Source organism: Urocampus carinirostris, chromosome 1 (genome assembly GCF_059441175.1).
Source record: "Urocampus carinirostris isolate Australia breed hairy pipefish chromosome 1, RoL_Ucar_1.0, whole genome shotgun sequence".
Taxonomy (NCBI): domain Eukaryota; kingdom Metazoa; phylum Chordata; class Actinopteri; order Syngnathiformes; family Syngnathidae; genus Urocampus; species Urocampus carinirostris.
The window spans coordinates 15,252,771-15,268,250 of record NC_142349.1 but is presented as its reverse complement, the minus strand read 5'-3'; the positions used below and the strand labels follow the sequence as shown (position 1 = coordinate 15,268,250).

Here is a 15,480-nt window from a genome sequence, read left to right as displayed (position 1 = left end):
AGGAGGTGGTGAAGCTGGCACCTGACCCGCCCCATGGGAGGTGTCAGCACGCCCCTTGGGAGGGGCCTTCATGACGCACCGGTCAGACGAGGTGGTGACTAGGTGGAGGCCACGTGGGGAGTTCCTGGCCCGCCCATGGGGAGGAGCCAACACCCCAGCTTGTGATAAGACATGGGCAGAAGACAGAAGACAGAAGACGGCAGTAGCTCAGGAGGTAGAGCGCTCGTCTTGGGATCAAGGGATCCCAGTTCGAATCCCGGCTCGTCCGTGTTACATGTTGAAGTGTCCTTGGGTAAGACACTGAACCCCTAATACCCCCAATAAGCAGGTGAGCGCCTGACATGGCTGCACGGCCGCTATTGGGAAATGTGGAGCACATCGTAAAGCGCTTTGGGAAGTCATTGACTAAGAAAGCGCTATATAAATGCAGATCATTTCATTTCAAGACGGAGGAGATGGGAGATCCATCGTGAGAGGGTGGCTCGACAAAAACTAATTAGACTAATTCGACAATAATTTGGCTAATTCGATGGAATTCACTTGGATAAATACTTTGAGAAAATAAATCTGCCCCGTGTGAAAATGCCGGCTATCTTTGTTAATTTTGCCAATAAGAAAAGAGCATGCATTGTTGGGTGAATAAAGGTTATGTTTGGTTGCACTATCGGCATTATGGTAAAATACTATACGTAGCCATAATACAATACAACTTTTACTTATATCTGTACATTCGAGGAAACTGTGCGGGTCAGATGTATCGACATTTCGTTCTGTATACACGTGTACTAGAATGACAATAAAGTAGATCTGAATCTGAATCTGAATCTGAATTAATGGAGTCAGATAACTTATTCGAACAATTTGGCAAACGTCTATATTTGTAATGTAGTCTTTTCCCCAACAACTGAAACGCACGGATAATCTGTACGAGAGAGTAATTAAAATCTTCTTGAGAAAAGAAAGAGGATTTATTTTGTGTCCAAATAAAATCTTTTTGGTGAGCAAAGTGTGGCTTTATTCCTTAATAATATTGCAATGTTAGGGTTGTTATTGATGCTTTTTACGTATTGCAGCCGCAGTTGTAATAAATGTTTTATAGCCAAAAATAGTGATTGAGGGCTGGATTGATCCACACTAGTAATGAATTGAAAAAAGAGAAATAAAGCAAAAAGTGAACTAAAGCGGAAAAATATAAAAAGCTTGGACAAAAAGGAGAACACAAAAAAAGACATGTTTTTGGGGGTCCCTTGATCAGTATTTTATCAATAATAATGTTATAACATTTGCAATTAATGATTTAGGAAAAACAATTCTCCTAAATTATTGTCACATTAATTTCTTTCACTTTACTATAAGATGTCACTGTGTTGTGTCACTCATTTAAACTTGAACTTTGTCTCATACTAAGCAACTTTAATGTAGAGCAACTCAGAATCTCTGAAAAACACACAACAAAATGTTGGTTAAAGATATTGACTTGCAACAACAAATAAACTATTTAATACAAGATAAACTTTATATTTGTTATGTAAAACACATTGAATGAAAACCACAGGAAACAAATAAATATATATACAGAAGTACAAAAAAATAAATACCAAACATTTTTAACTTTTTTATAACTAACAGAGTTAAAGACAACGACATACAATCACTGAGGAAAAAAAGTTGTCCTTCCGCAAACAAAACAGTTGAGCTGATTCGCTCGTGAATGACCCATTCCACAGAAGTCAGCAAAAGGTGGAGGAGGAAGTGTCATGGTTTGGTGCAGCAGGAGTTGGGCCTCTTGTACAGCTGCATGGCAGAGTTAATGCAAATATGTTTAAGAACCTTCTTCAACAGCACATGGTTCCTTACTTGCGTCATTTGCCCAATCAGCCTGCAGTCTCCATGCGAGACAATGGATCCATGTCACACAGCAAATCGAGCAAAGAATTTCTTCGAAGGTAAAAACATTAACTTAATGACATGGTCTGCCCAGAGTGCTTATCTCAACCCAATAAAGAATCTCTGGAATTTCCTTGGTGACAAAGTTATGGTAAATAAACCCTCTACAATCACTACACCAAACTGTGGAGGAGGCTGGAAGAAGAATGGACCAAAATCACACCAGTGCAGTGAGAGAGACTAATGCTGTTTCAGATGTACTGAAGTCATCAGAGCAGAGGCCTGTATGAACACTTCTAATTGTTCACTGTTGTAACATTCAGACTTTTTTTCTCACATGCCAAAGTCATTATTGTTCTCTACTTATTCCAGAAATAAGGCCTTAATTGGCATTAAAATGTCTGAAATCCAATTTTCAAAAGTCTTAGCAACGTGAACACGTTATTAAGATTTATATTGCAATACACATTGCAACTTTAGACTAAAGCGTTTAATTTGGACCAGGGCTCTCCAACCTTTTTCAATCCAAAAGCTACATTTTGTTACGAATTAGCACAAGGGGCATCACTTTCGTATGCATTTCTTTAAAAACAAAAACCTTTTTATGTTATGTTTTTGCAGTGCAGTGGTTAGCACATTCGCCTACCATGCAAATGGTAGAGGAATGGGTGCCCCAGGGTGTACTTGCCCAAGACACACCACAGAAAATGGTGCCTCTAGGAACCTGGTGGTTAAGGGGTCCATCCATCCATCCATCCATCATGTTATTTTTAGGTTGTTACTATGTTATTACTAGGTTAATTATTGGAAATAATGGTAAAACATTCAGTCACTCTCTAAAAAACATTTTAGTAGTAAATAACAATGACCCTGCAGTGGTGAGATACTTTAAGAACAGGTCCATGGGAACCTGAGCTGTCCTGAGGGGGCACCACATTGGAGACCCTTGCTTCGGACCATAGGAAAGTGTAAATTTAACAAGAAGTGGCTCTCCGAAAGTTTTTGGCCATGGCTAAAAGCTGTGCCTGGCAATTATCAGGCACGATGTATCGTGTGCAAAAAATATTTGTGTTTTTTTGTTTTGTGTTTAAATTGTGTGTTGTTTTTTTTGGTCGAGTTGGTCTTAAATTTTATTTTAAAAAAGCATGAACTATGTTAAATTTAACTTGCCTTAAATTATATGTCGAAGTGTCCTTGGGCAAGACACAGAATCCCTGATGCCCCCAATAGCAGGTAGTTGGCTTGCATGGCTGACGCTGCTATCGGTATGTGAGTGTGTGTGAATGGGTAAGTGAAAAGCACATTGTAAAGCGCTTTGGGAGGTGTTCATTGACTAGAAAAGCACTATACAAATGCAGACCATTTACATTTACCTTTGAGAAGCTCATTTTCTGTTGTTTTTTTATAGCAAGGTATAAACACAACAAAATGTCTTCAAACTGCTGAGCTTCTGAATTATTCAATTTTCTACAAGTTTATATATATATATATATATATATATATATATATATATATATATATATATATATATATATATATATATATATATATATATATATATATATATATATATATATATATTACCGTGCAGTGTTCCACGTACCATTTCTGAGGAAGATTTGATACTTTTTCGTATTTTTTTTTTTTTAGACTGATCGTGATGAGTATATTTTGATATGGTCCTCATATCTTGAATCGCAAAAGTTTAGTCTTTCCAATAATATGTAGCATGATGTAGTTCAGTGACTGGTGACATCGTGAAGACAAGACTTTTGCCTATTATCGTTCCGTCGGGGTTAAATGACCAGCAGTGCTATGTGAAAAATTGGTTCAACGTCTCTTTTATTGAAAACCACTTTTTGAAGTACCTAAAAGTTTTGTTAAATAATACTTCCACTTTGAGACTCATTTTCAAAACAACGTCATGTATAGTTTTATTTATTTTGACAGACAATACAGAAATAACAGCTCTGGTGCTCTTTTAGAATGCTTTTTTGGTGCTGTAAACTGTCAAACTCTTCTTTACATGCATGATGGACACACCTGACGCTGTACATTTGTAGAAGGTGGAGCTAGGAGTGCCTGTAAAATGATAGTTGGCATGACTTTGTGAAAGCCTCAAATGAGCCATTGATGCTGGTGGATCTGCACCAAGGTGGCACGCTTCTGCGGGTCACAATGCAAGCATGCTTGCAAGAAATCGGTGCAATCTGATTGGAGAAAAACATGAGAAAACACACTATCGTAACTCATCACCCTACCATTGTTTTTTTTTTATCTTATTTTTCTCTTTTGATTCTTGATTGCATGCTTATCCTTGAGTGCCAAATCTAATCTCGTAAACAGAGTTCACTGTACTGTTGTCAATGACAATAAAGTAAATTCCAGTACTTTTTAGCGGCATTTTGATTTTAGAGGTCTTGCTTTTAGCCCATAGTAACAGAGCAAAGGATAAGGTTCGGACTATATGCACCTGCAAAAGGTCAAGAGACCTCTCACACTATTTTGAACTATTATTATTATTGTTATTCGGGCCATGGCCATGAAATATTTGTAAAGTAAACACTTCTACTGATAACACCAATGCAATCAGACATCTTAGGAACATCAAATAAATAATCATACATATAAGAGGCCCGTATTTGAAAATCATGGCATTGTAGTGGTGGATACCATTGTAAAAAATGCAAATGAAACATCTCATCTCATCTCATTAGCCATACCGCTTATCCTCATTAGGGTCGCGGGGGGGCTGGAGCCCATCCCAGCCATCTCCAGGCAGTGGGCAGGGGACACCCTGAACTGGTTGCCAGCCAGTCACAGGGCACACAGGGACAGACAGCTCATTCGCTAATTCACACCTAGGGACAATTTAGACCGGCCAATTCACCTGAAATGCATGTTTTTGGAATGTGGAAGGAAACCGGAGTGCCCGGAGGAAACCCACGCAAGCACGGGGAGAACATACAAACTCCGCACAGGAAGTCTGGAGCTGGATTTGAACCCACGACAGGTTCCCGAGACATGAACTGTGCCGCACAAGCGCTAACCACTGCGCCGCCGTGCTGCCGGCAAATGAAACATGAATCGCAGTATTATGTTAGAACACTAAAGAGTTGAGATAATACCTTGAGAAAGGACCCGATTGAGCTGGATAATCTGGGAGATAAAGAGGAGTGTGTCAAACTGTTTTCTTCCAGCTAATAACTCAAAGAGCATGGCTCCCATTTGCCACACTGTGGTTGGGCCCGCCCGGTATGTCCCCTTTAAGACAAACTCTGGAGGAGCGTAGGAAAGGGTTCCTGAAAGAAAAAAACACAATAAGTCGCTAAGCTAATGATCTACATTGCATTTGTAGCTCAGCTATGAATTTATATTATATTGTTATTCCAATGTTTTAATGCAGAAGTCAAACTACTGGATTTCCTAATAGTAATGTGTTTTATAGTCCCTGACCAGCCTCAACACAACATTGTGATTAATACTAGATTTTCAGAATACAAACTTAAAAGCAAAATCCATTTGTCTTTATCCATCTCTGGGTTAACACCGTTGATTGAATACGACATCGGAAATTCTGAGACTCAGTAAAAGCAATCAAAGATTACCTGCTTTCTGAAGCAAAACCATTACTGAGCTATTGTGAATTTTAACATCCCTTGACACCAACTCTCAAATTGGTCAACTGGTGATTGTTGCTTAGCTCATATTCCACAAACCCAAAATACCATGTTTTGACAAGGAAATGCCTGTATATAAACATTAGATCCATTAGCTTGATTTCCGCTTTAAGATATTCTTACTACTCCCTGTTAAAGATTGCTGTCAGACCAAATTAAAATGATCTTCGCATTGCTTTTGTGTCCCATTTATGCCCTTGCTCAATCGTCATGTTTTAACATTGAATCTTCCTGTAGTATGTCAACTGGTTGAAAAACATATTGACAAAACACATTGAGACATGTTAAGATCTGGTCTAAACTAGTTAAGTCCCCACTAAAGACACAGAGGCAAGAGCACAATTAGCTGTTTGGAGCCAAAATCCAAAAGGGTCTGATTAAGCCGACTCACCCGTGTAGTCATGATAAGGCTCCTGAGTTACAAAGCAGCTGCATCCGAAGTCGATGATACGCACTCGGGGTACACCGTAGGTGGCTTCCAAGAGGATGTTTCCTGGTTTAAGATCTCGATGGAAAACGTTGACAGCATGCATTTTAATGGCAGCGTCCACCAGCTGCTTCATGATGTTCTGAAACAAGCATCAAAGTGGACTTAGTCTTAAACATACTTATCGGGCGCACCATTAGTCCATCCATCTATTTTCTTCGCCTTATGCGGGGTCCGGTCGCGGGGTGAGCAGCCTAAGCAAGGAAGCCCGACCTTCCTGTCCACAACCACTTTGTCCAGCTCATCTGAACGGATCCTGAGACAGTGCCAAGCCAGCTTAGAGACATAGTCTCTCCAGCGTGTTCTCGGTCATCCCAGGGGCCTCCTACCGGTGAGACATGCCCCGAACACATCCTGAGGGAGGCGTCCAGGAGGCATCATTAGCAGATGACCGCGCCACTTGAGCTGGTTCCACTCAATGCGCAGTAGTGGCTCTACACTGAGTCTCTCCCGGATGACCAAGCTTCTCACCTTGTCTATGGAAGAGCCCAGCCATCTTGCAGAGGAAACTCATTTCAGTTGCTTCAATCCGGGATGTTGTTCTTTCAATCATGACCCACAGTTCGTGACCAGAGGTGAGCCTAACAACGTAGATCAACTAGTAAAGGCCTTGCCTTTTGGCTCAGCTGCTTCTGTACCACGACAGACCGGTAAAGGGTCCGCATGATGGCAGACGCCACACCAATTTGTTGATCTCCCAGTGTCCTTATCCATCCATCCATCCATCCATTATCTGGACCGCTTATCCTCAGTAGGGTCGCAGGGAGTGTCCTTATCTTTAGTCACTATTAAAAACTATCTTAATACATGACTGTATTGTGTCATGCACATTAAAAACATTGTAAACTACTAAATATTATAGACTAGATTTGCATCAATACCTTGGCTTCATTCTCTTTGAGGTGTCCTAGCCGACATCTGGTTATGTATGTCCAGAGGTCCACAGATCGCGCCGGCTTCTCCATAACCAGCACCAGCTCGTGATCAAAGTCATATTTGTCTAAAAGAGATGTGATGGCTGATTCCCCGTCTGCGTTTTTGATGGAAGATGCCTGCAGCATAAGAAGCGCCTCTAATGGCACCTCATGTTTCCGGCCCCTTATGTTCTATCGGGTAAGAAACAAATGTCAACTGTGAATACAATTGGCTTATTTAGTTCAGAATTGGGTCCATCTGCAAAGCATTAGCAACAATAGCACACAAAAAATAGCATGCATATGAAGCAGTCATGTTGAAATTACAGCCTGCGGGCCTTGTACAGTTAAGCCTTTGAATTTGGCCCGAGGAACACTAATAGTCAAAATATAATGTTAAAAATGGCAATTAATGTTTTCCCATATGTTGCGATGAACAAATTTCCTCAAAAGATGGCACTCTCGGACCACATTGAAGGTTGTTGGAAGTACACCATCCTTTCCCAGCTACAGGTACAGGTTTGGTGACTGGAATTACAGTGAGACTGCCACACATAGAACAGATATTACCATCAAAGCATCTCTTTGATGTTTTTTATTCAATGTGTTTTAAGTCGAGTATTTTATTAAAAATGAGCTGACGAAACAAAAAATGGAGAGTGCACCAAGAAGATTGGAGAGGTGATAGAACAATCATGACGGTAATTAGCAGCTGTGATGCACATAGCTCCAAATAAGTTTGCCTTGATAGAAGAAGAAGAATAGAATAGAATTTACTTTTATTGTCATTCTTTGTAACAATGCACACAGAACGAAATGTCGATACACCTGATCCGTACAGTAAAACTGTAGCGAGCTGATGCAGCTGCAGCCAAACAGGGCACTGCCATTTTAGTCATTAGGTGACCAAAACCCCCCAAATCCAACCCTTAGTGCTGAGCGCCAAGCAGGGAGGCAATGAGTACCAATGTTGTAAGTCTTAGGTATGACTCGGCCGCGGCTTGAACCAGCGACCTCCCAGTCTCAGGGAAGGCGCCCTACCATCTAGGCTACCGAGCTGGTAACTGATTCTTACTGTTTTAAAACCACTTTCAGAACAAATATTAGATCCAAACACTATTGAATCAATCATTATTTTTTATACTGGCCCGGCCCCTCTGTAAAATTCTACAACCCGATGTGGCCAGCGAGTCAAACAGTCTATCATCTCCTACAAGAAGCACATAGCATAAAATAGAAACCAAGTTAATGAGCATGTATTCGTTTTCTAGTAAAAGCGTTAGATAAGTAAGGTTCTTCTCACCAATGTAATGATCATGACTTCATTTTTTGGGATGTGTTTGATGGCCACCTATGGGACAAAATAGTCGGTAATTACTAGTTTTAATGACAGCGTTAGGAAAGACAGCAGTACACTCTTTAGTTAGTCTGGTTAGCCAAGATGACTGAGGCCTTACACTACAACAACATTAGCAATTTGTCTCATAAGCTAACATCATTTATATTGATAAAATAAATGTATCTGGGTCGGTTTCAACCAGAAATAGCTGGCCTTTTGTCTCCTTCAAAACACACTTACCATAGCTTTATGCAAACACACATTGTTCAATGTTCTTTGGAAAATGTTGGTTAAGTAAACGACGAGAAATGATTAGTGTTGAAGACTACATTTTCCCCACAACTGCCTGACATGGAACACATTTGTCCAGTCTTAAAAATTTCATAAATACCTGACATAATAGGAGCATGAGCACAAGGTCTCCATTGACAAAATGACAACTTATCGATGAATGTTACAAGGTTGACTATTTTCTTGATTAAGTAAGTAACACAGCGTGAGAAATCTATAAGTGCGTTATTTGACAGAACGAGTGAAACAATGGTCAACTGTCAATAGTCAATGTTTTCATTCATCACAACATAATCAATACACCATTTTGGTTGTGGTAGAACACTGCTACATTTTTCTAGTTGTTAACATGTTGGTGAAGAAGCACTTGGATAAATGCCGCACATATTTTTTTTTTGTATGCTCCTGCCTGCGTAGCTAACAAAAAATACTAGTTCACCTATCGTTAGCATAACAATATATGTGAGTGCAACTAAAGAGAGAACTAAAACATATTAACAGTTGTGGGGGGCACAGAGCACTTACAGGAAACAAGTCAGCTTTTCGGTAACCAGCAAAGACTGAACCAAAGCCTCCGTCACAAATCTTCTCTAGTCGCTGGTATTTATCATCCAACGAGGCTACGCACATGAAGTCAAGACTTAAGTCAAGAACGCTTCTCAAACCCAACAAAGGAAACATCTGTTCATTGATGACTTACCATGACTAGCGGTGTGCAGGAGTCGTTTTTCAGCTTGTTGTATCATGGATAAGTGTGTGGCTTTAAGCCACTGGCTCCTAGTTAGAGTTTCTGGTTTTGTACTTGATTTTTGTTTTGTTCTTTGAGACCTTTGGACCTCATGTTGCTTATTGTTGACTGTGACCGTTCGGCCATTTCTGATGGTGCTTGGTTTCGATTTAGCCCTCGGTTTGGTGGAAGTGTCAGGAATTATACGCTCGGTCATGAGTACTTGTCTCATCTCTATGTTGCCTTTATTCCTCCGATTACATATTTTAACTTGGGACTGACCCCGCCCATTTCCATGTAAGGTCTCAATTTTGGTTACATCATTTGATTTCCTTAGCAACCTGTATCCGCTGTTTTTTCCTCTTTGCCTCTTTATTAGGTTCTGCGGTTTGGATTTACCTCGGGGCCTCCTCATAAGATTCTGCGGTTTGCATCGATTCCTGCATTTGGATGTATTTGCAGGTCGATTCCTACAGTAAGATCCATTTGGATGTAAAATATTTACAGGCATCCTGGGGGTTACTAAGCCTTGCTTTTTCACAAAAGTCTCAGATTTAGTGCTGGCTTTCCGCTTGGTTCCCCTGGCAGACCTGACCTTTTTCGATACCCTGCAGGTCCTGATCCTTCGCTTTCTGAGAAGAGTCTCTGTTTTGCTTGCAGTCTTGTATTTTTTCCCTTTTCGCAGTACAGAAACCTTTTCGACTTTGAGCCTTTTACAATTTTTAAGACTATCCAGTTTTGTGCTGGTCTTCCGTTTGGTCCTCTTAGACAGAGATGCCTTTACTGACACCTTTGAGGCTGTCACACTGTTTTTCGTGTTTAAATGTTTCATTCTTTTGGCTGGTGCTGCCTCTTCAGCTGCTACCTCCCTTGACCCACAAGGATCTGGCATTGTATGGTGGTGCTTCTTATTGGTAGGTAGCCGTCTTTTTCCAAAGACCATACGTTCAGGGTTCCTCACCCTACAGGTCTGCATACATGAGTGATATTGTCTGTTGCCTGCAACAGGTAGGAAAAAACTCAACATCAATTTTCATGTTTAGGAAGTGTATAGACCTACAGGACATAATAATCTAGCAAAGCATAAAAACCCATCTCGTTATATTTTCACTTTTCCATTTGCAAGGACTATGAGGTAGTTCCAAAGTAATGCTTCATGAGTTCGTAGTGCTGACACCGCGACTCATGCAGTCAGTATGGTCTGTCTGCCTTTTCCAGATGACCTGGTCCTGTAAACTTCTTCACAATCTGTAATTCTCACTTGGGAGATGAACTGCTGATTATAAAGTGGTTATAATTCAATCAGCACCTTCAAACCGAATGGGTCTTTGATGGAAATAAACCGATTGACCTCTCTTGGTCTTGGTTAAGAGTGTGGGCAGGATAGACTGGGAGATTGACAGGCAGTTTCAGCTGCGATACAGACTCGATATCGATCCTTATGGAAAAGAAAATAATGGGTCAAAATGATAACTCTTTATCCATCAATTTACTTTCCTTCCATCATCTCCTGTATAGTCAGTGATGTGTTGTTGAAATAACAAAATCCCAAATACATGAAGACAAAGTATTTGTTTTTAAAAACAAAGTATGACGCATTGCAAAGTATGAGCACTAAGTGCAACTTTTATTACTCTAGAGCAGTGTTTTTCAACCTTTTTCTAAGCCAAGGCACACTTGTATTCATGAAAAAATCTCGAGGCACACTGTCCATTGAACATGTTTAAAAAAATAATTCCTGGCACAAGTTTCATGTTTTGTTTGGTTTTTCAATTTCATTTTATTTTTAAAGTGACTTAAATTGACAGTTTAACGTTTTTCTGATCATTTGTAGTCAGCATGGCTCAGGAGGCAATACTGATTATTTACTTAATTACTATATTTATAACCTGTTAGACTGTATTGTTATCTTGTCTTTTGAGACAAATAGAAAAAATAAAACTTAAAATGAGCAAAAATGAACAGCCAGTAGAAGTAAATATTTTTTGACTACATTCTAACCTTTTCTTTTTTGGGGATTGGGGTAAACTAACAAAATAATAATTGTAATCAAAAAGGGTGTGTGCAAGTTTTTTACTTTATGTGTTGTATTACTGTCATTTTTGCAGTGCAATCTTAAAAAACTTCATCCAATAAAATGAGTTATTTTAAAAAGGTCACTCTCCTACCTCGTGATCAGGTAATTACGGTAGTATGTAAAAAGAAGAAACTTATCATGAAAATAAGAAAAAACATGTGCTTTACCCTATGTGGGTTGTTATTTTTTTCCAGTGCAATCTTGAACTGCTTTGTTAAACAAAATACATTTTTAAATATACTGTGCTAAGTCATGAGCAGATAATTAGTATATAAAGGGAAAAAAGTGCAATCTGCTGCCCCCTACTGACATGGATAAATATTACAGTTTCTCAGGCTAATCATTGGGAGAAAGCAAACACTGAACAATGACATGCTTATGTACAAGGTCCCACGGAACACTAGTGTGCCCTGGCACACTGGTTGAAAAATGCTGCTCTAGCGCACGTGGTCACTAGTATGCCCTTAAGGACAGGTAAGGTCCCTGCGGATCTGTTCTGAAAAAAAGCTCACCAGGGCTGGGTCATTGTGATTATCGAGTAAAATGATTTTTTCAGTGTTTAACTGAGTCTATTTAACCCTACATCCAATAACTAATCTGATAATAACAGGGTAATGACAGTAACAACAGCATAATAACATGATAAACTGTTATTATATTATTATTATTATTATTTAAAAATGCATATTAAACTGGGTGCACATTGCGGTAATTAGTAAAGAAGCTCTTAGCTTCAAAATGGTTGGGAGTAATGTTCCCTTTAAGCTGCATATGTGCGCAATTGCGCACTACCCAGAGCTTTTCCGCGGACAAGAAAATCTAGCCAGCTCAGAAAAATCAGGGCTCGAAATTGCTAATTAAGAAGCGAATTAAGTCAAAGTTACAATGCATGAAGGTGAAAATACAGAGGTTTCCCTGACGTTGTGTTCTAAATGCGGTATTTTGAAGTCAAGGTCGAAGTACAACAAAGTTGAGTAAAGTTCGTAGAGTTTTTCGAGAACCGGCGTCTTCGGCTCAGCTCACTAAAAAGAACCGGCTCTTCAGGTTGTTTTTGCTTCTTTCATCCCTATACGACCAAATATTATGTAAAATTGTGCACAAAATGACTTAAAGGAAGGGGGAATAGAACCAAAAAGAAAAAAATAGCAAAAGGAAAAAGTAGTGAAAAGCTGAGAAAAAAAGAAACAAAAGGAAGAGAAAAAAGAAGGAAAAATTCAGAAAAAAAAGCCATTAAAAAAGAAAAGAAAGAAACAAAGGGAAAAAGTTAAATAGAGAACAAAAAGAAAAAAGTAACAGCTAGGAAAAAATAAACACAATGATATTTTTTTAAAGGAATTAAAAAAAATTGAAAAAAACAGGGAAAAAGAAGAAATATTCTAAAAAGTTTGTGTTGCATTCAAATAATTTCCAATTATACCAAGTCAATCTTGTTGCCAACATTGTACTTCCACTAAAAAATGTGATTAAATACAGTTGTTTATCGTGCAACCGACTAAATGAGCCCCCAGAAATGTTAGTATTATGCGACAAAAGATACCAGGAAAAAAAAGAAATGGAAATCTTGTGAAAGAATTGTTGTAAAAACAAATTGCGTTTGTAGGCCGTACAACCTTCGCAATAATACATTAGTCAATTAATTCAAAAGTGAAAACAATTTTTGCATTCCTGGAAAATCAGCAAAATGTAACGTGATGTCAAGTTATGGACATTTTTGATATTGACTTAGTTGCCACACTTGGGATTGCTGTTGCTCACTGTTGTTTCAAGCGTTGCTCACCAACTTTGTGTGAACGCTCAGACCCGTGGAAAATAAGAGGGAACATTGGTTGGGAGACCCCTGTTCTGGTGAACTTTTTGGATTGAGATGTTTTAGAGCAGTTTTTCTCAAAAATGGGTCACAGAACTGTTTTCAGTGGGTCAGAGGTTTTTTTCCCCTTGGAGATAAAAGCTAACAAAATAAAACAATGACTGAGGGCAATTTAAACTCCTTAACAGTAGATATGGATAATTTCCTGCACCACAGAAAAAGACCGATAAAGTTTGTTTACATATGTTGAGCCTGACCAAACGCACATACAGTGGAGAATTTCTGAGACACGGATTTTACTGAAGTAAAACATTTGGGATTTTATTAAAAAATGTAGATGATTGCGCATTAAAGGGATTATTAAGTCTTGAAGCCGTTTAGGTTAAGGGGATATTTTTCATTTGAATATATTCTATTAAACAACACTATCCTTTCATTCAAATCATTTGAGAAGTGAACATTTTTTTCTTGATTTGGGTCTTGACTTGTAATGAGGGTGGGTCCTCAAGTCAGACCTGTTGAGAACCACTGTTTCAGAGGGTGCAGTCCTTTAACAAATATTATTTGTAATTGTATAGTTGACTTAAAATTTGATACCAATTGGTGAGAAAAAGTTTTTCCCCACACTCCCTCAACTGTGGAGAAATAATCGGTCTGCGGTTCAAAACCGCTAGTATTTGACCTGCCGTAAATATCAATTGCTAGAAATAAACAAAGAACCCATTTTTTCATCATGTAAATGAGCAATAATTTACATGAAACCCACCAGGCTGGTCGACATCCATGTTGTTTCAAAATAGTGTGGACTGCCAGTGTATGTGCATATTTTTTTAAGTTTTAGCTTTGGTTTCATTTCTTAACTTTTGTCCACTTTGTATTACACACATAAGCTTTGGAATTAAGTGTAGATGGCAATTGCGACGGTAATATCGCAAAGTTACGTACCCTTTAATCACTGCGTGACATGTTATACACTAAAGTTCGCTGGAGGTGACGTCAACGTGGAGCTCACATGCTCGAAGCTGCATTACAAACCCACAATAGGTTATAAGTATAGGGCCTCATTCGGGGAGTTCTATAAAAAAATAATTTCAGGTAACGTTTAGTTGTCACGGAGCTATGCCCTTGCACAATAGTATTGCCTTTTACACGCTGGTTAACTACTGTTAAAAGAAAATAACTCTGAAATTGTTTAATTGATGTTGGAAATGTCAGGAAAAAATGTTAAAACGTCATATCGTCACGTCATATTGTCAAATATAAAAAAATTGTGAATATGCTTGATGGCTGTTTTGCTGCTGTTGGTGTCGGTGGATTTGTTCAGACCGAGGACAATCGACTTTGGCCTGGACGGATCTATTGACAATAACAAAGATGTTATATAATGAAATTGTGAATATGTTTGATTTTCGAGAAGGTTTGTACAAACCTCACTTTGTGTTTGCTGTTAAAAACGTAATATTGGAATATAATATTGTGAATGTGCTTAATTGCTGTTGAGATTGTCATGGCTGTTTTCTGTTTTTAGTGTCAATAAATTTGTTCAAACCAAAAAGGAACGATTGTAGCAAAATCTTACGGCGATGCAAAATATCCCTTATTGGTGTTTTCCACTAGATGTCGCCAGAGGCAACGTTCAGCGGCACAACGGCTACGCCACCATAAATTACATAGGCGTTACACTTTGTTTCATTAAACATTTCAGGGCAAACCATCTGTCTAAAAAAACATTTCTGGCACCAATTTCACGTTTTGTTTTAAATCTTGATTTATTTAGGTGTCTAAAATGACAATATTACGTATTTTTGGTGTGGTCAGTGTGGCGCAGGACATCCACTCATCTATTATCTGCACAGCTTGGTCTCAGTAGGGTCGCGGGGATGCAGACAATATCTGCCTGTGGGATTTTTTTTTTACTGTATTCCAACTTTTGTTTGCAGACTAATTGTTAAAATCACTCAAATTGATTTTTTGTCGCTTAGTATTAAGTCATCAAACCAAATAACTTATAAATAAATATACAGCTTGTTTCAAAAATGTGATATCCTTTGACCAGAAAGGGCCCCTTTTTCAGCCCAGGAGTTTTCCACCCACTTAGCAACAGAGGAGCAATTTGAATGAATTTAACAGCAGCTAGCTGTTATGATGCATTTTATCGAGAAGAAATTCAGGTATATGTTGATAAGTTGACAGAAAACTCTTTACCATTTTAATTCAAAGGAAAATTATATAAAGATTCTGATATAGATGAGCAGTATAGTTTGAAATCAA

The 15,480-nt window shown here is 38.7% G+C and overlaps 1 protein-coding gene across 2 annotated transcripts; it reads right to left on the bottom strand.

The window, feature by feature from the left end:
- Nucleotides 1-3,795: 3,795 nt before the first annotated feature.
- On the bottom strand, nucleotides 3,796-14,078 carry LOC148373685 (uncharacterized). Of its 2 annotated transcripts, XM_088328179.1 has the most exons (8): nucleotides 13,976-14,078; nucleotides 9,299-10,324; nucleotides 9,124-9,218; nucleotides 8,272-8,319; nucleotides 6,936-7,160; nucleotides 5,959-6,136; nucleotides 5,016-5,189; nucleotides 3,796-4,097 (listed from the first exon to the last, which is right to left on the bottom strand). In XM_088328179.1, the coding sequence occupies exons 1-8, from the start codon at nucleotides 13,992-13,994 to the stop codon at nucleotides 4,006-4,008; spliced, it is 1,857 nt and encodes a 618-aa protein (XP_088184305.1). In that variant the 5' UTR covers nucleotides 13,995-14,078; the 3' UTR covers nucleotides 3,796-4,005. The 2 variants fall into 2 exon arrangements, with proteins under 2 accessions (XP_088184305.1, XP_088184302.1); XM_088328176.1 differs by lacking the exon at nucleotides 6,936-7,160.
- Nucleotides 14,079-15,480: the final 1,402 nt, after the last annotated feature.